A 23,754-nucleotide genomic window follows, 5' to 3' on the forward strand; every position below is an offset into this window, starting at 1 on the left:
AAAAGAAGGCACTATATCAGTATTATTATCTCTTCTCAGTGACTGGTCTATAGAATTTTGGTTCAACTGTAGCTCAGCCTGCTGGATAAAAACCTCTCCAACAGAAACCTAATTCAGAATCATGTATGTTATGTTCTGCATGCGATGCAGACACCTTCCTCCTCTTCTCCCCCTACTCAGCTCTCTTTAAAGCGATATGCAAGAAAGGGATCTCACTGTGCAGCTTTAAGTTCAAAACAATGATTTCTCAGGGCTATTAATAAACTATGGCTGACAGGTCACATTTTTATACAGTGTCTCCCTCAATGGCTTAAGAATTAAAACACAGATTTAACAAGTCATGGCACATACATACTTCATAATAGTGGACTGCAGAACTGGACCACAACCCAGGACATTTTACTCTTTACTCTAATATAATTTCTTCAACAGTGGGCAGATCCATGTTCCAGAAGGAAGTTCAAGAAGTCAGCTGCATTAATGGATTATTGTCCATCCTACATTTCTTTCAGGAAGCCATTTAAATTGCAATATGGAAGTTTAATAACCCTTCATGGGATTTTTTTTTTTTTTGCATTAACTACTGCATGGAATTGCAAATATTGCCAGATTTTGTTTTAACACCCACTTTCTATTCATTATTTACTTAGATGACTGAAGCAACACATCCTGATAAAGTTAAATATGTGGGGAAAAGTATCAGTTCTGAATTTTGTTCCCCTCTGATTTTACTGAATGCATTCTTGTTCCCAGGAAGAGACAATGATGTCTAACATTCCTTATATACACAGCACTTATACTGCTTACTAGAATAAGCAGTCCCATCCTTTGCAGTATTTCCATGGAAATTTTCAGCTATCACAATTTTTGCCATTTCTCTGAATCTTTTTGTAATATTTTGTTTCTGACCTGTATGAACACTTATAGGTAGATCTACTGATTTATACAATGCAGTATGATTTACTCCATTCTTGCTTCTAATATTCTTCCCCATTCCATTACTTAAAATAAAGAAAAATTAGGACTAAAGTACTGATCAATTAGGGCAGTCATCTATAGCAATACCCTCGTCTTTCTGTGTAGTGGTTCCAAACCGACTCGTTTTTTTTCCTCCAGTGTGTGCCACCAAAAGGTTAGTGGGAACACTCCTGCTCATTCACCTAGCATAACCGCATCTCCCAAGTTTCTTACAATTGCTTCTTGCCTTGACATTTAGTTAGTCAACTTAGTCCACCTTCAACTTCTGCTGCTTTTCTCCTGTATTTCTTTTCTTGAAGTTATGGATCTACCACAGAACTATAAAATACTATATGTTAAACTTAGTGGGATGAAAGCTATCTGAAGTTTTATTTACTGTGGCTAACCAATGGCACAGTTCATCGCTTCCTGTGGCCTCCAAGTTCTTACTTTCCTTGGAGTTAAAACATAATATAATCTTCCAGATGTTTTCACATTCTGCTTTTGTTTTAATTATGAAGTGATTGTAAGTCCTTTCTAAAGAGGTCAGCAAAAAGCACAGACTAACCTGTAATTCAATATAACAGTTACTATTTGTAACAAGTCCACAGCACAACATCTTTGCACTTAAAACTCATGAGAACTCCTGAACACCGCTTCAGCCTAATATTAAACTGCTTGTTCCATCACCTCCAAAACTTCAGGTTCCAGTAACACCCCTCCCTAGTTATCATGACATCAAGCCTTCCTTCCCAAGACACCATGTGCTATAAAGGCAGTGGCAAATACTTCATAGTTTATCAACAATAACCTAAACTGCTTTCCCTTAGCCTCCAACTAACATAATCTCCAATCCAGGTTATGCAATGCATGAAGTGATGAGGTTGAGTCACATGTCAGGGGAGGCGCACACAATCTCTATGTCCGACTACGACTCTAACCTTGTTCTGCAGGAAGTTTTTAGAAGTAGTCTCTCTTGCAAGCCACAGATTGACCTCTCTATGTAAAAGCTTTCCCTCTGGGGAATGAGATTTTGGAAAAGATGCATATAAATACACACACTAATTTACATTCGGAAAGAGAAAAATAACTGTGATTTGCATGTGGCCACACCTATGGAAAACTGTACAGCAAGTCACATGCAATAACATCAGATTTTGCCACAATATACTGACACAACTGCAATATGGAATACTGTGTTCACAGACAGTTCAAAGACAGCTGATTAAACATGGAACCTACCAAACTGAAAATCACCCCATTAAAATACTAACATACAGATCTTTGTTACAGTTAGCAAGCATTAAGAGTGCATGAAAGTGAATTAAATGTTGAGAAGTTTGACATACACAAATAAAAAACAAACAAACAAAAAAAACACATAACCATGACTTAGGGACATGGTTTAGTGGTGGACTTGGCAGTGTTAGGTTAATGGTTGAACTCAATGATCTTAAAGGTCTTTTTCAACCTAAATGATTCTGTGATTCTACAAACATAGACAAATCATTAAATATATATAGATCGTATATATATGATCTAGAATACATATAATCATTAACACAGACAAATCATTTTTTAGATATACGTGCACACATATACACATACACACACCATCCTGGTCACATCTGTTAAATAAGACAAGGCACATTGAAAATATGTCAACCTTGATTACAGTATTTAAGTAATTTAGCTGTCTCCAAGAGGCTATTCTATTCACGCAATGCCCTTACAGTTAGAGGGCAAGCCAACAAAGAACATCACTCTTCCCGGCTTGTGAATATTGCCTGCTTTGTGTAAAACTCTGCACTGGCAATTAACATTTGCTTGATAAAATAGGATTTTAAAACAGTATTCTCTGGAAAACAGACTGTAATAAATTAAGAACAACTGTATTTGCTCTCCAAAGTGATTATTTCAGTTTACAAGTTTTGTGTATCTTATTTTCCAAACTTTGGCATGAATTTCCTACTGTGTTTGCCATGGTAACCAAACAGCCTCAGCCTCTACTTGAAATTCTGTTTAACTGTTTAGTGTTGCATATTGATCAAGGCACATTAACATCCTAATGTATTCCAAACAGTGAAGCCAGCAATTCTCATACTGGAGTAATCACCTTATTAACTATTACAAACCTCAAAGGACTTTTGCTGTTGTTTAAGATGGGAGGGTAATGGGAAAACTTCATTGCCAAAGATGTGCATAAATAGCTACCAAATAAAGAGAATGCACTCAGATGCGAAGAACAAGATATATTCACTATATAAGGAGCTACACTAGAACAGCAAAGAGTCTCTATTTGACACTGCCTTCTCTCCTGTGAATCAAGATTCTGCATTCATGTCAGAAAGCAAAATTTGTTCCAAGAGTGCATTTGAATGAGAAAGACAGTTTCCATAAACAAAGCTTGCACCCTCGTGGAAAACTGTTCTGTTCTGGTGCTAGAGGTGCCAGGTAACTGGCTAACTTACTTGAAGTTCCAGGATTAACATCAGCAGGGCAAAGCCAAGCCACAGTTGCCAGCTTCTCTCAGTTTCCACTTTGAAGAAAGACCTTTCTTCAAGCATTTATCTCAAATACAGGATCTTGAATACAAAAATATCTGTTCTAAGCACATGGAATCTTTCCTAATTACCAGAAAACATACCAAACACCTCTGTATACTAAAATTTTATATTAAAAAATAAGTAAAAAAACTGATTAGGAAAACCTGAAACAAAACAAGGCTTACACCTTAGTTTGTTCAGTCTCACTACCCTATATGATTAAAAAAACCTACAAAAATGTAAGAGTTGGCTGGTCACTGCTTTTTATAATGAATTAATGCAATGAATTAATTACCTGATGTTACGATTCAAGAAAATCTCATTCTTTACTCTGCTTATGGTTAAAGATAGGATGAAATATTTCTGACCTTCAATGCCTGCTATATATATGCAGACTTACAATACAGAGAACCACCTCCAAGAATACCTAAAACACTAAATAACCCCCGCCCCCGAAGCTATCCTACAAAACTACTGAGATACTGTGCCATAAACCATAGTATGCTCTCTTCATGATATCTGCAAAGTCAGCTGTACTTCCATTCTTTCATTGGACTCTACTGTGTCCAGCTCTTCAGTATGGTATACTTCATTTCCTCTCCTGGATCTAAAAGCCAGGTAGGTAGCCTCACTGGGTACCACACAGAGTTGTATTTGTATCACTATAAATACACTTTCTTCATTCCATTCACCTGGCTCAGCTCTAAGAAGCTTCTGGATGAAATGCTCTGCCTCTTCTTAAAATCTATTCTGTATTTCCCATAGAGTCTGTAGCCTATCACACCACAGTATTTTCATTATGCAGTTCAGCTATTAGCAATAGCTTACAGCAGGTCTGGTCAAAGAGCAGGTTCCTTCTGAATTATTAGTAAATTTTGCAGGACTGGGATTTGTGGGAGACCTCACAATGTCTCTCACGCATCTAGGGAAAGTTTTGTATTGAATTGTTTTTCACTTCAGTTACTGTTCTGTTATCAGCATGCTTCTTATAAAATAGTCTTATTTGACCAGTGATGCCTCCCAACTTTATTATGATAATTTTGCCATCATGTACTTGCTCTTACTTCTTTGTCCCAATATCACCAACGAAAATAAAGTGTTTCAAAAACCACTCCTTGAAGACCTCAATTTAAAGCTCTCTTCTCAACAGTTGTCACAGTCCCTGTAACCAGTAAAATATGTAAAAAGATATCAAGAACTAAGCATTTTAGCTCTCTCCCATTTCAGAACAGAATGAGTTTAAGGTTCTAGAACTCCCTCAGTTAAAATATCTATTATACCAATCTAAAATTGTCAGTTCATATAAGGACATGAAGTTAAGTTACAGTTCTCCCTTACTGCCAGAGTGTTACACTAGAAAGGCTGAGCACCTGAACTTCCAATAAAGCTGTCTATAAATACAAGTTACACATTAATGTTTTCCCACCACAGGGAGACAATGTTTTACTTTAAGCAAAACAAAAAAAACCTAACACAGAAGTCTACTACCTCAGAATTTCAAAAGTTAAAACTGAAAGTAACTCAAAGCAGTTGAGATTCTCATTTTTGTTTGTTTTTTTTTTTTTTGGTTGGTTGTTGTTGTTGTGGTGGTGAAGGGGGGTGGGGGGGCGCGTTGAGTAGTGCTGTTGCGTGCTTTGCTCTACCTAAATACAATCAAGGATAAGCCTTAAGAATATACCTGCCTGTCACTGGAGTAACAGGCAGAGGCAGTCAAAGGGCTTTTAGCAGAAGTTTTCACTGTTAGGACTATGGTGAATCAAAAAGCAACTGATTTCAGAATAGTAGAGAGCATACCAAATATTTGCAGGCACTGACTGTCACATGCTGTGTAAAGAATGCAATCTTTACAGAAGGTGATACAATGGATGGAAGCACACATTTTAGTCTCTCCATTTTTGAGGAACTAAGAAAATTAAGTGCCCTGTAACAATTATCTCTTTCCTTAACTACAGTCCATAATTAAGTTCGGCAAGGTTCACTTAAGATTTATGCTTAGTTAACTGTAACTCTTTTCTCAATAGTTACAATATAGTAAGTTATAACAGATTCATAGCTCTAAAGTAAAAAAGTGATAGTCATCTTTCTGATCTCCTCCTTGTTTTTTATGCTCCAGTGGATCCTTTCATTTCCTCCTACTCTTACAGTCTAGTCACACTGTTGACTATACTTACAATCAGTCCTTTCTCACCTGTTTTTAATGCTGAATGAGGTATGATTCAGATGAGTTGAACAAAGATACATATACTGGATATAAGAAACAAATTTAAACAAGGAAAACAGGTATGTAAATATCAAGTGGGTTCCAAGTAAAACCACACATTCTGGCACAATTCAGCAACTGTTCCCATTCAGTTCACAGGCTCAGTTGGAAAACTTATTAAACACTTAGTAAGTTACTTTCACTGGGAAATGGTTTAAATTGGCTCAGGTCTAAGCAAAACTGGTTAGTAAATTATACCTGTTAAAGCTGACACTCATTTAAATTAGAACTGGCAGGCTACTTTTAGATGGCCTCCAAAATATGGAACAAACTGGAAACTTTGCATGACTTAATGATAGTGTCATCTCCGACTTTTCATCTCCTCCCCATGCGCAAACAAAAGTTACCTGACCTGTTTGACTAGTGTTCTACTCAGTCACACCTTCAAAGCAATTACTTTCACTTTAGCTTTGAACCTTATTTTTTTTTTCTTCTTAAAACATTGGTATGGTTTTGTTATAATATCAGAAAAATGCACTTTAACAATACATGCACACCTATCAATGGCATACTTTGAGGTTGACTGTATATACAGCTTGCCAGGGACAGAACTGCTGGTTTTGTTTTTTCTTTCAAGTGATCAGACATCCTTAAAATACATCACACAAAATTAAGCTTCCCGGTGAAAGACTAAGGCTGCTGTAGCTTCATCACTGAAGCTGTTCAAATTTCATTTCTTCTAACTTTAAAAAGATCAAAATACAGTAACACTCAAAACTTGGCTTTACAAGTATGTTTTATGGCAAAAAAAAAACCAACACTGGCAGCCCTTTAACAATACCCTAATCTTTTCCAATTTTAACATTCCTCTCTTTAAGGATACTCAGAAGTATCGAAACAAACAAAAGATACAGAGACTTTAAACATAGAAAGAACAAATATGCAGAAGTCTGACTGATTCAGGGAATCAGGACTAAACTTTATTAATTGATTTACTTGAAATTTGAAAACTACTATACGATCACTATTATTAGAGCAAGTTCTGTTTCCTGTAGACTCATCAATAGGTAGAAGTGAAGTATAAATTCATATTGCACAATAACATACCCAGTATAAGCCCACTATACTACATAACATACACGCAAGTAGTAGCAGGTTGAGTTTCCACCAGTCTACCACCCTGGTATTTGTCTTTGAAAGTTTCCCCCATCCCCGTTTCAGCACATAAGAGAGTTCAGGATTATCTGTTGCTATAACAAAACCATGTTTTAGTCCAGTGTAAATTCACTGCTTGCAAGAAAAAATTATCTGTTACAGAAAGACACTTTGAATAATTGTACCCTGCATTGCCCTGTTGCTATAGAAACTTATCTCACTGTAGCAGTTAATTGTTAATCAACTTATATTTTTTCATTACAAAGCTCAATAAGAGTCAAATACAACACAATAATGTCTTTCCAGCAAGTCAGAATTACTTCTTTTCTGGCTATTGTCAGATTTTGCAAGCCCTACAGAAATGCCGGACATTTTTGATACAGTGTTTTTATTAACCCCATAACTCCACCATGTTGCCGCATGTTAACAAAATATTACTAGAACAAAGCCCTAATTACTTTTGTACTAAAAATAAGATGTAACTGGCTGTTATTCGAAGAGCCCCAGAACAGTCTTACAGAAGTTATGAGAAGAATTTATCAACCACATGTATAACCTATGCTCCAAAACCAGAATGGGGCCCATTGGTTTTTGGTTTATGCTTTTTGTGGTCATATTTAGGAACAGACAGATGAAATAACATATTTGCCTTAACTTTTGTCCTGAAGTTGTTAATTTGCAATGTATCTTCCTTCTGGGGCTGCACATATTTCATAACAATCCAACCCAACCAGGCAAACAGTGTTACAGAACAAGAACAGGAGCACAGGCTACTACAAAACAAGTATCAAGGACCAAATCCCTAACACAGACACACTGCAGAGAACTCAGATTTCCCACAATCCCATACATACAACCTCTAGCATATCATCTAGTCTGCAAACTAGAGTCCGCTTCAGAAGTTTTAGAGCAAAAGGCAGCACGTTCCCAATTTCAGCACTAGCTTTCCCAATAGTCTTATTTTAAAGTAAGCAAAGTATTAAGATACCTTAAGTAATAGCAAGTGCTGACAGTTTCACTGGTACATATATTATGCGGAAAAAAAAAAAACCAAACCTTTTGACTGCTATTAATCACTTTCTTTAAAAAATACCATTAAAGGGCTAAAACTGTTTAATGTACAAAATAGTCATACAACCTTGTCTCTTTCCTCAGGCTGATTTTTGTCTCAAGAGTAGGAGAGAGTGGTCAGACTATCCATTGTCACCTACTGATCTTGCAGACAGCAGAGCTGCCTCCTCAGTAATAGCCCACATCTCAAGCTTTTGCTATAGGTCCTAACAGAAGTCTATATGAGGGCACAGAACTGAACAGTTAGGCTGTGACGGAACACAGCCCAGCTATTAAATCATCCCTCCCATTGATACGGGCATACTAATATGCATACTATGGATTTCTGCTGTCAAAACCAGTCATACCTTTAACCAGCACCAATATCAGCAGGCTGTCCAAATCTAAATTTTCCTTTATATCAACTTGCACTGGAAGTGCCACAGCTGCAAGACACCTACTAATCAGAGGTGATACAAATGAAGAAGGGGTTCCAAATGACTGAAGAGAAAGCACAGCAAAAGTGTTTTCTAGCATTATAAGACTAAGCTTCTCCAAGCACGGATCTTGATAGCATTCCCTATTTGTCTGTCTCTCTTTTATACAAGCAAACCCTCTACCAATTTAGGACTAACAAAAACAATACACAGATCAAACCCATCAATGCCAGCCCAATACTTTTTTGCAAAAGGGGTTACCTATTGCTCAGAGGGAAGAGCTTTGCGTGCTGCTACAGTGCAATGCAGTTAGAGCAGCTAAGCAAGCTGCCTCTGGACTGCTGCAGTAACTTAACTGACAACGAGCACTTTGTTATGTTAACAATGAGGAAAAGTGTGAATCATCTTGAGCATCACTAAAGGCAGCTTCATCTGGGCATCTATTTAAATTGTTGAGAATAGTTGTTTGCCCCATCTCTCCGATTCCAAAGTGCTAACGTGTGCCCATACTTAACCATCCCAATTCAGTCTAGTGCATTTATAGAGGCTGCATTTTGGCTAAAACACAGAACTTCACTTGAACAGTCACTTCATGGCACAGTGTCTACTCTGCCAACACTGTTAGAAGGCTGGAAACTTCATCTAGAAAGAACATAATCTTAAAACTTTGCACGTGTTTGCTATCTGTACATGACAGAGAGAAGCTATTCTGGACAAGGGACCAGAGTTTCACTGCTGAAGGCAAGAAAGGCAGGCCGCTCCCATGTGTTAAACTGATGTGAACATAACTGGACAGTTTCCATCAGAGGGGATAAAGCGTAAGAGCACATTCTGAAGTAACCGCAAGATTTTTCTAGAAGTCACCTGTTGAGATATATAGCTATTACTAAACAGCAATGATTCCCTAGTCAGCCAAGCATCTTTCTTTTACAAGCTCCACCCTGTATTTCTGAAAGTCTTCTTCAGGACAAAACTCCTCCTGGATCAATATATCACACTGAACAGGCACACTTTTTACTTGGTTATTTATAAGCAATAGAGTAGTAATTTGAATGGACACATACAAGATGGGCTATACCTATATGACAGGTAAGAAATACTGCATTCTGCAGTATACATGGTATCAAACTTCAAAAGTGGTATTGCCTAACTATGTAACTATTCCTGCTCTCATAAATAATTTAAAGATAGACCCTCCTGACACCCTAAGTGCATACAGGTAGCTACTGAAGGTCTCTGTCCCACTCTCCTATTTTTTTTTTTTTTTAAAGGGCAGAAGGCTCTAGAAATACTTTTATTTAAAAAGAAAGTCTGAAAATAAATCCAACTGTTTGCTATATAGATCCTAGCAGCAAAGAAAGGTGGAAATTTGAAGGAAAATGCAGACTAAGCCTCTATCTATGGCTACACAACACAGTACTGATTTGTTGATTTTTATCAATCTAAAAAGTTGATTTTTAGAGGTAGTATTTGCCATTCAGACCAACAAATTATGGAAATCTAAACTACAATTTAAGTCTTATGAACATGATTTTAAAAAAAACCCAAACAATTAAATAACTATTTTTCTATAATACTGAGGACAATAATAGAAAACCAGAAAAATCAAGACAAAGAAATACTTTACAACTGCCAAAATTTCATTTCAGTGATAGCTTCAAACTTGTAAAAGGGTCATGCTCCAATATCCACCTCAAATCTAAAGAAAACCCGCACTTCTGTAGAAATCTTAGTTACAAGAACTGTGACCAAAAAAAAAAATCCTTAGAAATATATTGTCACAGTAAAAATATGACAAAACTATGACTTGTAGGATTACATATTTGTTATGGTTACATTTGTAACTGTCAGGAAGAGAAGACATTTATGTTAGTCAGATTTGCTGAGTTATCCTTGTGACTATGCAGGCTAAAGTGTCCTTAAGGTATCATTCCAATAGTTTATTTCACCAGACTTGTGGGTTTTTAACAGATAATTTCAATACATATTGGCATGCATTCAGCCTCCTCTTGTCACTGCTCCCCCCTTCCTTTAGTTGAAAGGAAGCATTAAAGCCATAAACTGGAGTCCTCTCAAAGTTTTACGTGGTATCACTTTCCTGACAAAATGTATACAAACTTCCTGTAAGATCGTAAGACTTGCTGCTTTTTATTCCTAGGAGACTGGTGGTAATGAAGTTTGTTCATAACACCCAATCTTTTCTCCCTATTCCAGGGCATTTTTAAGTTAAAGTTCTCGCTTAGACTAGCATTTAGTCTAATACAACACTTCACATTCTCTAGGTGCCCAAAAATTAGGCATTAAAGCAAGAAATGCTTAGTACAGCCACCTTCCAATCCCACATAGAGTTAAAAAAAAAAAATAATTGTAAGTATTGTTTCTTTGACCATTGCAGCCACCTGAGAACCTTATGATTAACTCATGAAATTAAAGACCGATTATAGCTGGTAAACCGAAACTGAAATCAATTTGCAGAAAGTATCTATTAGAGATCTATCATTCCATTATGAACAGCTTTACTGAATAATGCAAGAGAAAAATCCCAACACAAGTCATAACACCGCCACTGGAAAGATTTCAATCGTAGCGGCTGGTGGTCCTGCCCACAAAGACTAGAGGGCTACATCTAGTCTACCAGCAATCTGTTAAACAGAAGCTGGCACAAGCAAAAGCAGCTGCTTTATTTTAAGTTACAGGGGACAATAAATGGGAGGTATGTAGCTGCTAGAAGATGGATTGTATATACATCTGGACTTACAAGTGGGGTGAGGCAAGGAAGGAAAAATAGCTGATTTCTGAGAAGGACACAATAGAATGTTATTACTTTAATTTACAATATGGCACATTTAATGTTAGTTTTTACTTTCCTTAAGCTTTTTAAGAGGACAATGGCATTATTAGGCACTATTGGCACTAAATGGGTCCATTTTTAAATAGTAATTTGTCCAAGCTTGTCAACTTATAGTCATGACAACTGGACAGCAAGTGGCCTTTGGATACATGTGCTTCAAAAGAAAGTATTTCAGATGGTTCCCTTTAGCCAGAGAACTACAATACTTCAAACTAGGGCATTAAATTTGATTCTAGAATGTCAAACGACAATTATGGCTTGCAATTCTCTCAGAGATGGGTCTAGGCAACGTTTAATTACAGCTTGAGGCATTTTCAATGTACGTTTTAACTATTAACAGTTAACTATTTAACTGTTTTGCAGACTGTCAGATGTCAAAGCGTAATGCAAACTCCTTGTAATTTAAGTACATTGCACAACGCATTTGAAAATATTCTGACAAAGCTGACCCACAAAACTTACTACAGACACAGAAGTGTTTGTTACAAATTACCATTTGCATTTGTGAAGCATTATGACTAAAATTTTGTCAGTCTGCAAAGAATAAGTGCCACAACTAGTGGTTTTACACTAATTTAAATTCCCCCAACTGAATTAATGTAAGTGCAATATTACTACAAATACACTTCAATACAAAACAAAAACCAAAGTATACCTGCAGTGGCACCCCCACCCACCCAACCAACCACATAAGTTCACTGCCTATAAAATACTGCACACCAATTTGGGGGTTTGGCCAGCATAGCCCAGTATTCACTCTCAAACATGCCAGCCAAACAGGCAGCCATAGATAAATGAACTATTACCCAGAGAGCAATCCTTCAGAGGACATACTGCAATAGCTTACTGAATTCAAACAGTTGTCATACAGGCTTGAAGCACAGACCAGAAGTAAAAGCACTACAAACTGATGCCACCATTTACAACTCATAAGTAGCCCCCAGATGATAATCATCTTGCAAGCTCTGTCAAGTGCAGATATTTCATTCTCTTCCACAGCAAGAAACATTTAAGAGTATAACAGTGTCATTTTAAAGCAGCTTTTTAATCTTTCTGCTTACTTGAGCCAGTCCTAGTTGTTCTATATAAGCTTCACAGAATTAAACACTTAAATCTACCTATACTCCTGTAACCTACATTGGATCTTCACTATTACCTTCCAAAGTGTCATTGTGTTGTGGTTTAGGCCAAAATCTGCTACTGGGGACCTGGGGGACCCCAGATGGGACCAACAGATGCTCCCCTCTACCCCTCTTCAAAGAGAGAGGCAGAGGACGAAAAAGAGACTTATGAGTTTAGAAGGAACTAAACTACTTTAATGAAATATTAATAATAAAATAAAAAGAAATAATGAAATATATACAAAACCGTGTCAAGCTCCCGAGATGACAATCACAACACCAGCTGGCACTGGGGCAGTCCCAGGCTGGACTCGGTGACAGACAGGAACTGGATTCTGGATCTGCATTCAGGATCAGGATCACAGGCAGACAGAGTCCTCCTCAGACGTCGGCCATTGAAGGAAGAGGTCTTACCCTTTGATCCCTCAGCTTTTATACCGAGCATGAGGCAGATGGGATGGAATATCCCATTGGGTCAGTTTTGGGTCACCTGTCCTGTCTGTTCACCCCTGCAGGTGGGACCCCACTATGCTTTTCTGCTTCCGACCGTCCAATGGGGCAAATAACAAAGTTGGTTGCCCTTGGGTGTTATAGCAATAAGCATAAGCAAGAGCACCTCCGCATACCATGCCTGGGCATCAGCCATAAACATTGGTCTTATCACTCAGAGAGTGAATATCATCTGCAAAATATGCTGTTAATCTCAGTAGTTAGAAGAAGCCTAGCTAAGAAGCGAAGTTACTGAACAAAATTGGTTCTGTTTTACCTCAAACCAGGACACACTGAAATAAAGGAGTTACCAAAAAAACCCACCCTTCAGAAAACTCTACAGGAACACTTTGCAACATGTCTTGACAGTCCTTAGTACAGCCCAGCAAGAATTAAGAAAGAAAACATCTATCTACATCATAAAACTCGAACTGGTATGTATATCCAGCCATTAAGCACCTAAAACAAATTTCCAAGAGACTTTCAAATACCTTCATAAGCACAGATCAATAGGTCTATTTCTCAGCAAGAAATTAAGGGATTTCTTGGAAAAAAGAAATCTACAACACTCTTTTGAAGATGGACACCACACCTGAAAAACATGGACTATGCAAATTCCTCCAGCACAAAAAGAGAATATCATCCCAGTTGCAGGGTGGCACCAGATACCTTTAAGAAAAGTTCTGCTGGCTTTACTGTGGTACTTCCATTAGCCACCTTTCCCTGTCATCTCTTTGACAGTAAGAGTGATGTTTGTATCTGATACAAATAAGCATTTAAATGCAGAACACTTTGTAGTAGAATTCGATAGTCATAGTAGCAAACTTTCTTTTGGTATCAGAACCACTGAAACAAAAAAGACTGTAAGCATGTAGACAAAGGAGGGAGGGGAGGGAGCACACAAGGTAAACTTGCCAAAAGCAAGCACCAAATGAATGCTAGGCACCAGTATAGGTTAGGGGTGGACCTGCTGGCAAGTAGTTCTGAGGAGAAGGTTCTGGGGGTCGTGGTAGACAGTAAATTGTCCATGAATCAGCAATGTGCCCTTATCGCCAAAAAGGGCCAAAGGAATCCTGGGCTGCATAGGGAAGAGTGTGGCCAGTAGGTCGAGGGAGGTCATTCTCCCCCTCTACTCTGCACTGGTGAGGCCACAACTGGAATACTGTGTCCAGTTTTGGGCTCCCCAGTTCAAGAGGGACAGGGAACTGCTGGAGCGAGTCCAGCGAAGGGCAACTAAGATGATTAAGGGATTGGAGCATCTCCCTTATGAGGAAAGGCTGAGAGAGCTGGGACTCTTTAGCCTGGAGAAGAGAAGGCTGAGGGGAGACTTTATTACGGCATACAAGTATCCAAAGGGTGGGTTGAAGGAGGATGGAGCCAGGCTCTTTTCAGTGGTTTTCAGGGGCAATGGGCACAAGTTGGAACATAGGAAGTTCCGTCAAATACACGGAAACACTTCTTTATGGTGAGGGTGACAGAGCACTGGCGCAGGCTGCCCAGGGAGGTTGTGGAGTCCCCTTCTCTGGAGATTTTCAAGCCCCGCCTGGATGCAGTCCCGAGTAATGTGCTCTAGGCAATCCTACTTTCACAGGAGAGTTGGACTAGATGATCTCTAGAGGTCCCTTCCAACTCTGAAAAATTCTGTGATTCCGTGAATCTATCTCCTGAAAAAATAACTGGACTAGAGAAAAAGGTCAGCAGCAAATGCAACGCATGGTTTTTAAGTTCCGTGAGATACTTTTGTTAATGGATGAGAATATATATAAAATTTGTAAATGACATCAATACTGAAACGATTTTTTGGAGTGTGGAGCACAGAATTAGAAATAAAAACACTCTCTAATAAACTTAATAGAATAAAATTCAATGAAAATGCTACATGGCATTTACAAACAACAACAAAAATCAAAGCATGGATAAAAACGGAGAGAAAGCAGCAATATGGTAAGAAACAATCCATGTGGGCTAACACTATGAGCATGATTCAAAAATGTCAACATTATTCAATATGTTAGCGAGAATATTAGAAGACAGATACAGCAGGCAATATTTCTCCCTTATTCTGCACTGAAGTCACAGTGGAAGTGCTATGTCTAGTTTAGGTACCACAAATGCAAGCTAATAGAAGCCAATATAGAGAACAGCAATCAAACATATGGAATTCAAGATCTGAGAAGAAAGGTTAAAAGAACAAGATTTATTTACCTTAGGAAAAACGAGAGGATAAACTAACAAGTTTTCAAGCGTGTAGAAGCCAAAGGCAATAATCAACTCTTCTCTATGTCCACAGTAAATAACAGCATTCAGCCTGCTTTTTTTCCCCTTGAACAAGAAGTTCAAGAAGGAAGGGGGAAAATTAAGCACCAAAACAAGTTATTTAGGGCGACTGCAGAATTCTTGTTACTGCATGTTTAAGAACTGGTCACAAAGATGTACGTATACTTCACACTGCTTCAGAGAAAGTGTATTCTCAAAGATCTTTACAACTCAGCATTTTTATAGCTCATATATGCTATTAAAACATACATCTTTTTTGGAGGCCTGACACAGTTTAGTGATCTCTAAATACACAGTAACATAAACTCACCTTCCCATCACATCTTGAGAAAGTTTGCTGGTTTTCTCCACAGATTCCAGCTTCCAATCCAGAATTGTCTCACATTACTCTTCCCAGAGCAATGTATTAAGCACAGTGACAAATACCACCTATTATCTATGCTGTTGTTGAGACAAGATCCTAGACAAACAGTCTATAGAATGAAAGTCACCACACCAGGGATAACACTTCTCAACCAGATAACAAAGATTCCGGTATCAAGCCAGACATAAAAAAGGTAATTTATAGAAATGCAAAGGAAGGAATCCTACACGTATTCAGCATTTTTACTCATAATCAGTAACTGCAAATATACTAGCTCTTAACAGAGGAGTTGAAATATGAGATTACTTTCATCTTAGCACAAATATAATTATTTCTAAGCCAACTACTCCCCATAAGATTAAAAAGATAGTCAACAAAGATAGTCAACAGATTCTGCCCTCCTTGCCTCCACCGACCTGAGCTTACCACCTATATATGTTTCTACTCCAATACCATTACAACATACTATAATATTCTATAGTTATTGACAGACTGCTGCTTTAGATAGCTGCAGAAAAAAGTAGAACTGAAGACAAAACCACTTTTTGTGAGAAAGCTGTTCCAAAAAAAAAAAAAAAAAAGAAATGACCAATGTTAGGAAAGTCTGCCACACATTAACAAAGAGAGTAGGTAGTCAGAATTTAAATACAATGCAAAAAGCTTAACATAATGTAATAAGCTAAACTACACATTCAAATTTCGTAACTTCCCAATATGTTATATAAAAACTAAGACTGTGTACCTTGTGACACTATTGCTAATATGTACCTTTATGACTATTGCAATGACAGCTGCAGACTAATTTGCCCAGAAACCTTTACAAAATACAGAGAATAATACATTAATTATCATACACGTAATTTCTTACAGGATTTCTGCTAGCTTTTTACTAGCTTCCAAGTAGAAAGGGAAATGTTAATGTCAGCAACAATCTAGAAAGCCTTGTTTTGTCAGTCATTCCTAAGGCAAGGAAGATGAGATAGTGCTCTCCTTTTCAGAACTAATGAGTCAACTAATAAATCATTTTGCAAAGCCAGCCACAAACTGTATTAAAGTACCCCAAGACTGTATCATAAGCAAGAATCAAGTAACAGCCCTCACTCCTGATTTGGGGCCACAGGTAAAGGCAACCCATCCAAAGCATTAATGCATCATAGTCTGAGCAGTAACTTTTGAATTATTACCTTATAACCCTACTCCACGAAGAGGCAAACCCCTAAAATAATAGAATAGGCTTCCTGTAACACCTATAGCTTGCTTCATCAAAATTAAGTCAACAATCCCCCAAGAACAGATCATTCAAAATCTGACTCAAGGCTGAAGCTCTACGCAGGCGAGACCTCATAAGGCAGTGGATCCAATCTGACAGCTCAGACCGTTGAAGGGAGTAGTTTTGTTCCTTCCTCCGCCCAACCCTTTCTTTGCTCTCACTGTGCCTGCTAATATCTGACCCCAAGATGAGACATTGCAACTCACCAAATCAAGAGAAAATTTGCCCAGAAAAACAGCAAGTATTTTGCTGCTGGTTTAGCAAGCTGAACTAGCTCAACCAGAGGTTGAGCACTGCCAAAGACAGCAAGGAAACAGGAGTGCACAGACAAGAACTAGACCATCGTTTTCAGCTGTCACTACATCAGTTCAGTTCATGAAAATTTACCCCTTCTGATTAACAAAAGATCACCGGACACATCTAACCTTAAAGCCAAAGTTAAGGAGGACTGAAAGGGAAAGTTGAGAATAATTATATACTGACAGAAGTAAAGCAACCACATCTTATTCCATCACAATTTAACTTCTCCTTACTAAACTACAGGTTCAATTATTTTTTCAGTGGCTCCAAATCGGAAAACAGCAGTTTTCTGGAAGCCTGCATTGCCTTATTAACACAGAGAGCTGCAAAGTTTTATAATAAAAACAACAGTGCACTGGCTTGATGTGCTTTCTGAGACATGCAAAACATGGAAACATGGTAACATATTCAGGGTAATGGTAAAGTTTAGTGGTAACACAGAAACATGAAACAGTAAAAACTCTGCTTCTTTTTAAAGAGGCAAAGAACAAAGTTAGGAGCAAATACCTTTTTGCTTTAAGAAAGTCTCCAAAGGCAGCTTGAAACACTGTCCAAAACTCTCTTGTCTCTCTACCAAACTATTATCATAGTCTATTAGTACTCCAATCTCCTGGACACTAGACATAACTTATCAACCAAGTTTCTTGGAAGAAGGATCAAGGTTGAAGAAACATCCATGGAAACATTCTTTCTATATATAGGCTAAATATCCTAAACGGAACACATACATTAACAGTCTACTTAAAAAGATGACTTACAAACTAGATGTAGCAGACACAATGTATTTAGGACTTAAAGGACACTAAAAGAAGAAAGATTGGCATCACTGATTTCGAGAAATAGCCTTTCAAGTGGTATCTTTGATTCAATATTATATTATTTATTCTTAAGCGCTATTCATGGCTTAAGCGGGACTCTTACTCGATAGGTACTGATCTGCAATGGATTACTGATGCAAGAATTACCTCAGTATCTAATAGACACTATTACTTAAAATAAAGTCCTGGTGGTTCTTTCATTCATTTTAGTAAAAACATGGCATTTTCTTAGCAATAAAAGAAGCAGACCTTAAAAAATTTTAAAAAGACAAAATCATAGCTACCTGATATATACACAAAGCACAGCTTCACTAAATTCAACTCATGCTCTAATACTCTAATATGATTTAGCCAAAATGAAAATTATAGCCTTACAGTAATTAGGGAATTTTTTTAAAGGGATATTTAGATAATTATGAACCTAACAGTTAAAACTGAAGTTATTAACGTATGTATTATGCAGACGATCACAAATAGGTAGGTCTTCAACAGATAAAGTCCCTCTCCCCCTCCTGCCCCCAAGAATGGGAAGGCATGCAGAGTTTGATACTTTGTCCAGTTTAAGGCAGAATTACATACTGTCAATTTAGGTAACAATAGCTTTCTCCTTTTTATGACAGCCACAAGCTACAACTTTTGATTCTGAAAAGCTCAAATAATCAGTTGAAAGACTGTCAGCCTGTTCTTATGTCAACTTTGTAAATAGACAAAACAATTACTTCCAATTGAATAGTTTCAAAATAAATTCCAAAGAAGCAAGTATTACAAGTTTACAACAAACCATCTTCCCCACTCTCATTTAAAGCATTTTTCTTAAGTGTGTTTCAATCTCTCTCAGCTCTTTCTCTAGGTTCACTTTACTAAAGTTAATGTATACAGAATATACTGTGTATTTTAAACTGTTAACACTGTAAAAGGTCATTGAAATGAATTCTGTTCTAACAATGCGTATGTTTTACACTACTCCAAGAAAAAAGTATTTAACACGGTAACAGGTACACCTCAAAGCTCACAAGTTAACAATCTGAAAAACTAAAGTTTTCTCAGTTACTGTGTGTCACATCTGCAGCTTTTAACATCTAAAACAAAAACTAAAATACTTAGCTCAAAGCGATTTTTATAATTTGAAAAAGTTATTCAGTTCCCTATTTTCAATTAAGTTCCAGGCTTTAGATTTTTATTTTTCAGAAGTGTGGCAAGAGATGACTAAGACAACTTGCAAGAATCACATGTACCACTACCAAACTACATAAAGGCCTGCTCTGCAATCTAAGTGAGAGTACTCTGCAGTTACTTTCTATGGAAAAAACAAACATAAGATATCATACGGTAGTCATTATGACAATATTTTGGATACAGATTTTCAGAGGTATTGCTACCCACAACACCTTGTGAATAGTAAAGATAGCAACTGCTTATAAATAGCAAATACTGTCTGATACAAAATACTCATTGCATGCTTAAAGAAACTATTGTCCAAGTATTACTTAAAACATAATGAGATTATTAAAATTCATTAAAGGGTGAAACTAAAATCCATATGCACACTTTTCCATATAATTATAGAGGACATATCAGATCTGTCAAGTCACAGTCAACAGATAACCACGCAGGCTCCAGTTGTTGCTCACATTTTATACAGAGAAGGAGTGATACCGGCACTAGATTAGGACATCGCAGATTCAGATATAATTCCTTGCTTATCTACAAACTCCCTGCACAGCCTTGCATACCTCACTAGTTCTCTGTACCTTCGTCCCATGTTGAATGCTAGACTAAGAGCAGGAAGATTTCAAGGTACTCACATTATGGCAGCGGAGTCCCAAGAGTGTAAGATAATGAACACCCACTTTTCAAAACAAAATAGAAAGCTGACAATCATTACATCTGTGTTTACATATATTAGGAGAGACATATGTTCACTCGGCATGACAAATTCTGAATCCTTCTCTGAAGCCCATAAAATCAAGGACCTTAAGAAACAACAAGCATAAAGGGTTTGTTCATAAATATGGTGATCTGAAAGATCAAATGCATACACTGTCCTGCATCAAATAATGCCAGGTAAGGAGTTTCTCTCTAGTACATCAATGGTTCTTTCCTGTAAAAGCAACTTTCTCTGTGTTAATTGTCTAACATTTAAAACTCATCTCGTTGCACTGCTCCCATTTAGAAACAATCCTAAAATCAGTCTGCACAATAAAGGCCTAAAATTACAGTGCATACTGTAGTTATTCCATCAAAGCTAGAAAGATCCTGGAAGCAAAGATTTGACACCACCACGACAGGCATTAGTGTCCAGCAAACTCAGACCTGAAGCAGCAGGTGAAGGAGGCCCAGGGATGCCTTGCCAATGGAAAGCCAACCCTCATTCCTGCTCGCCAAGGAGGGCCCAAGCAATCGCACCCCTCCAAAAGGCCCCTCAAGCACATACCTACAGCTGGTGACACCGTATTTGATGCAGCCCACTAGTCCTGAGGCAGCGCCGGTCCCCTCACACAGCTCTCCAGCCCAGGCCTAGGCTCCCCCTCCCCTCCCCGCTACCCCACAGGCCAGTTGATCGGGAAAGCGCCTGAAGTCCCAGCCACAACCGGGCCCCAAGCGAGAAGCTGCCAGCCCCAAGGCCGCCGCGGGGGGGCCGAAGGAGAGGCGGCCCGGCCTCTGCCCCCCGCCCACGGCGCAGCCCCCCGCGACGGGGCTCCCACACCCCACCGGCAGCCGGCGGACCCCCGCGGGCGGACGGGCGGCCGGCACCGAGCCCCCGCCACTCCCCCATCAGCCCAGCGGCCGAGCCCCGGTACCTTGCGGACCCCCTTGTAGATGTAGAAGTAGAGCTCCCGGCCCACATTGAAGCAGAGCCGGTCCCCGTTGCCGCTCTGGTCGTTGACGTTGACGAAGGAAACGCGGACCGGGTTAGAGCCCTGCGAGTTGAAGGGCACCCGGTTAGGCCGGCTGTACTCCGAGTGGCTCAGCAGCTTGTACAGACCCTCCCGGGTGGTGAACTGGGTCTTAATCTCGTTCATCTCCTTCCCTCCTCCCTCCGCCGCCATCTTGGAAAGGAGCATTCATCCTGCCCCAGTGCCCGGATGTAGCGCCACTGCGCAACCGCCGCCGCCGCCGGCGCTCGCGCGGCCGTGCGCGGAGGCGGCCACGCAAACGGCGTAAGGGGGAGGAGCGGCGGCGCCTGTTTACGGCACCTCTGCGCACGCGCCGGGACGCCTGCCCTCGTGTGGGCCCTCGCGGGGGGAGGGGCGGGGCCTGTGGGGTAGGGGGCGGGGCCTGTGGGGTGGGGGCGGGGCCTGTGGGGTAGGGGGCGGGGCCTGCGGGGTAGGGGGCCGCCCGCGGAGGTGGTCGCTCAACATGGCGGCGGAGCGTGAGGGGCGAGCGCTGTGGGGGATGGGGAGAGAAAGGCGGGGCGGGCTCTGGCTGTGAGGAGGGGGACCTGTCGCCTCAGTACGTGGGTGTGTGGCAGCGCGTGGGGTGGGATCGTGACCGCCACCGCCTGAGCCGGGGAGATGTACGTGTGCGCTGGGGCAGCGCCCTTTGGTAAGGGTGATGGCTCCCAGGCGAGAGCCTCGACCCACCACGGGGCAGCCAAAATGGGGTGCTACCACCCTGGCTACGTTCATAGCCTTGTTTGCCTGGGCCCTGGCCGGCTTTGTCCGCAGGTTACTGTGTCCGCAGGCGGCCCTGCCAGCTCCTGAAAGCTGGGTCAGATGGGAGAGTCCCCTGGGTAAGTCAGTCCAGAGACAGCAAATACAAGTGTGCGGCTGTACTTTGACGCTTCGTGTCAAGGCCGTGCTGCCCCCGAAGGAGGTACCGCCGTCCCTCCAGCTCTGCACCAGCGTCAGCTGCACGCAGAGCCAGGCTGGGGAGTTGACCTGAAACATTAACCTGAAAAACTGGTTGTCAGGTAACTCACTTCATTGTTCTGATCGTCGTGTAACTATATGACCAGCTGCGCTGCATGGAGAACCAGATCGATGTCAGAAGGAAGCAGCATAGGGTTGGGAAGGATTGTTTTCACTGGGCAGGGAGGCAGGACTGTTTCTTTTGGCAGCAGTTTCAGCTAAAAGAGTTTGTCTAACTACAGCCTTGTGATTGACTCAAGCTAATCTAAGACTGATCTCCAACTGTAAAACAGGGCTTTGACCTCTCCTCTATCTTCAGGTACATACTCCCATCACCTCCCTTGCATCAGTTCTAGCAATCATGCAAACGAAGTGTGTCAGATCCACTTGAAAACTAACACACAAAAGAAAATGATGGGTTCTCAGGTAAGCAAACTGTTGATCAGCAACCAGGTTGATCCAACTCATCACAGAATTACTAGAGACAAAATAAGGAAGGATTTGGGAATGTGCAATTAGGGGAAGATAAGCAGCACAGAGATCATCTTATATTAATAAACAGCACACTTTCAAGGTACAGTTTCATGCTGTAGCTGGCTGCTACCAAAGGGATCGTCCTGCTCTCCTCTTTCTTGACTGTGACTATCTGCTGCTGCTACTTCCTTCAACAGCAGCAGTGCTCATCTGACCTCAAGAGAGCCATTTCTGAAACATAAACGGATGGAGAATTAAACTCCCTGTGAATGTGAAATGAGTAAGGTTAAATGTGAAAATGCTGACTATATAAGGGAAGGGACAGGAATGCATAGCAGAGCCAGAGGGAAGCAGGGCCTCCCTTTCTTTCCACTAGATAGTTCAGCCACAGAAGTCCATTCAGATTCCAGGAGGTTAAAGGGATTTAGTTTCAAATCAATTTAGTTCAAAGAGATTTATTTTGCAGCTAAATACTATCTTGCTGCTCACCATCAAAATATAAGGTAGCTGAGAGACATGAAACGGCCGAAGATCTCCAGGTTAACACATCCTCTATTCTGCATGAATCTGAGTGAATATATGTACAAGTGCAGGTAATCAGACTTCCAAAAGACCAGGTATTGAAGCCTTGCTTGAAATTCTTAAGATAAAGCCAATCAATAATGACCAATAGATCTTGTCAGCTTATCAGCCAGCCCTGCCAGATGGTATTGATGACCTCCTAAAAGCACATAAAGTAGGTGAGCAGACCTGCAATTATTTTAAGAATCATGTTGAGAGTGGTTACTTCATGCAGAAATTTCATGAATGGACTTCCAGAGAGCTGGTCAGAATGTTTTCAGTCACCAAAAGAAGAGTAGGAAATGCAAAGATGTCTAAATAATAATAATATTCAAAACAGGCAAGGATTTAACAAAAACCAAACAACCAAGTACTGCTCCAAGCAGACATAGTCAGTATGTCTTATTCATTACACACTGACAACATTGGGTAGATCACTGAAGAACAAAGCAGGCAACTTTGGTAGAGGGACCGTGCGCAATGCAAACTGTACTGAAACCACAGTAGGCCATCTGTCACCCATGGAATGAGCGTGATCCAAAGAATAAACAAAGTTAACAAGTACCTGGTTATCAGCAGTACATGATGGTGCAGAAAGTCAAAGAATGGATGTAGTGTTTAACATTTACCAAGAAACATCAATAAAAGCTGCTGAGAGATTCCACAGAGAATCCAAGACAAATATTCATTTGAAAAACACAGCTGCAAGTCACAAGAACACTATTGTACAGCCCCATCAACAACACTCATCAAATACTTGGTTGAATAATGGGAAAAAAAGAGATTACAGAGATAAGCCTTATGAAAAAAATCTCTGTACCAGTTGTAAATTCTTTCGTTTCAAGCTGCCCAAAGATGATAGTTCTGAGATGATTCTATGAGAACACCCCTAGCTGTGTTGTTCTGCATGCACTGCACAACCAATAAATTGAAGTCAGTCAGAATCACTGCTGTGTCGTGCCTTTACTTCTCGCAAACTTTTTTGCAAATTGGGAAACACACAAGAGCAAAATTCACTAACATTAGTAAAATA

At 39.7% G+C, this 23,754-nt stretch overlaps 1 protein-coding gene across 2 annotated transcripts in view; it reads right to left on the reverse strand.

Annotated features, from left to right (window-relative positions):
* The window catches only part of WDR20 (WD repeat domain 20), a 48,277-nt gene extending 27,376 nt beyond the window's left edge, over positions 1-20,901 (reverse strand). For both annotated transcript variants that reach the window (XM_082485696.1, XM_082485697.1), the window contains exon 1: positions 20,637-20,901. In XM_082485696.1, the coding sequence (XP_082341822.1) occupies positions 20,637-20,900 (264 nt within the window). In that variant the 5' untranslated portion in view covers position 20,901. The remainder of the gene's footprint in view (positions 1-20,636) is intronic.
* Between the last annotated feature and the right edge of the window lie 2,853 nt (positions 20,902-23,754).

This window comes from Vanellus vanellus (genome assembly GCF_965231255.1).
Source record: "Vanellus vanellus genome assembly, chromosome: 6".
NCBI classification, from domain to species: Eukaryota; Metazoa; Chordata; class Aves; order Charadriiformes; family Charadriidae; genus Vanellus; species Vanellus vanellus.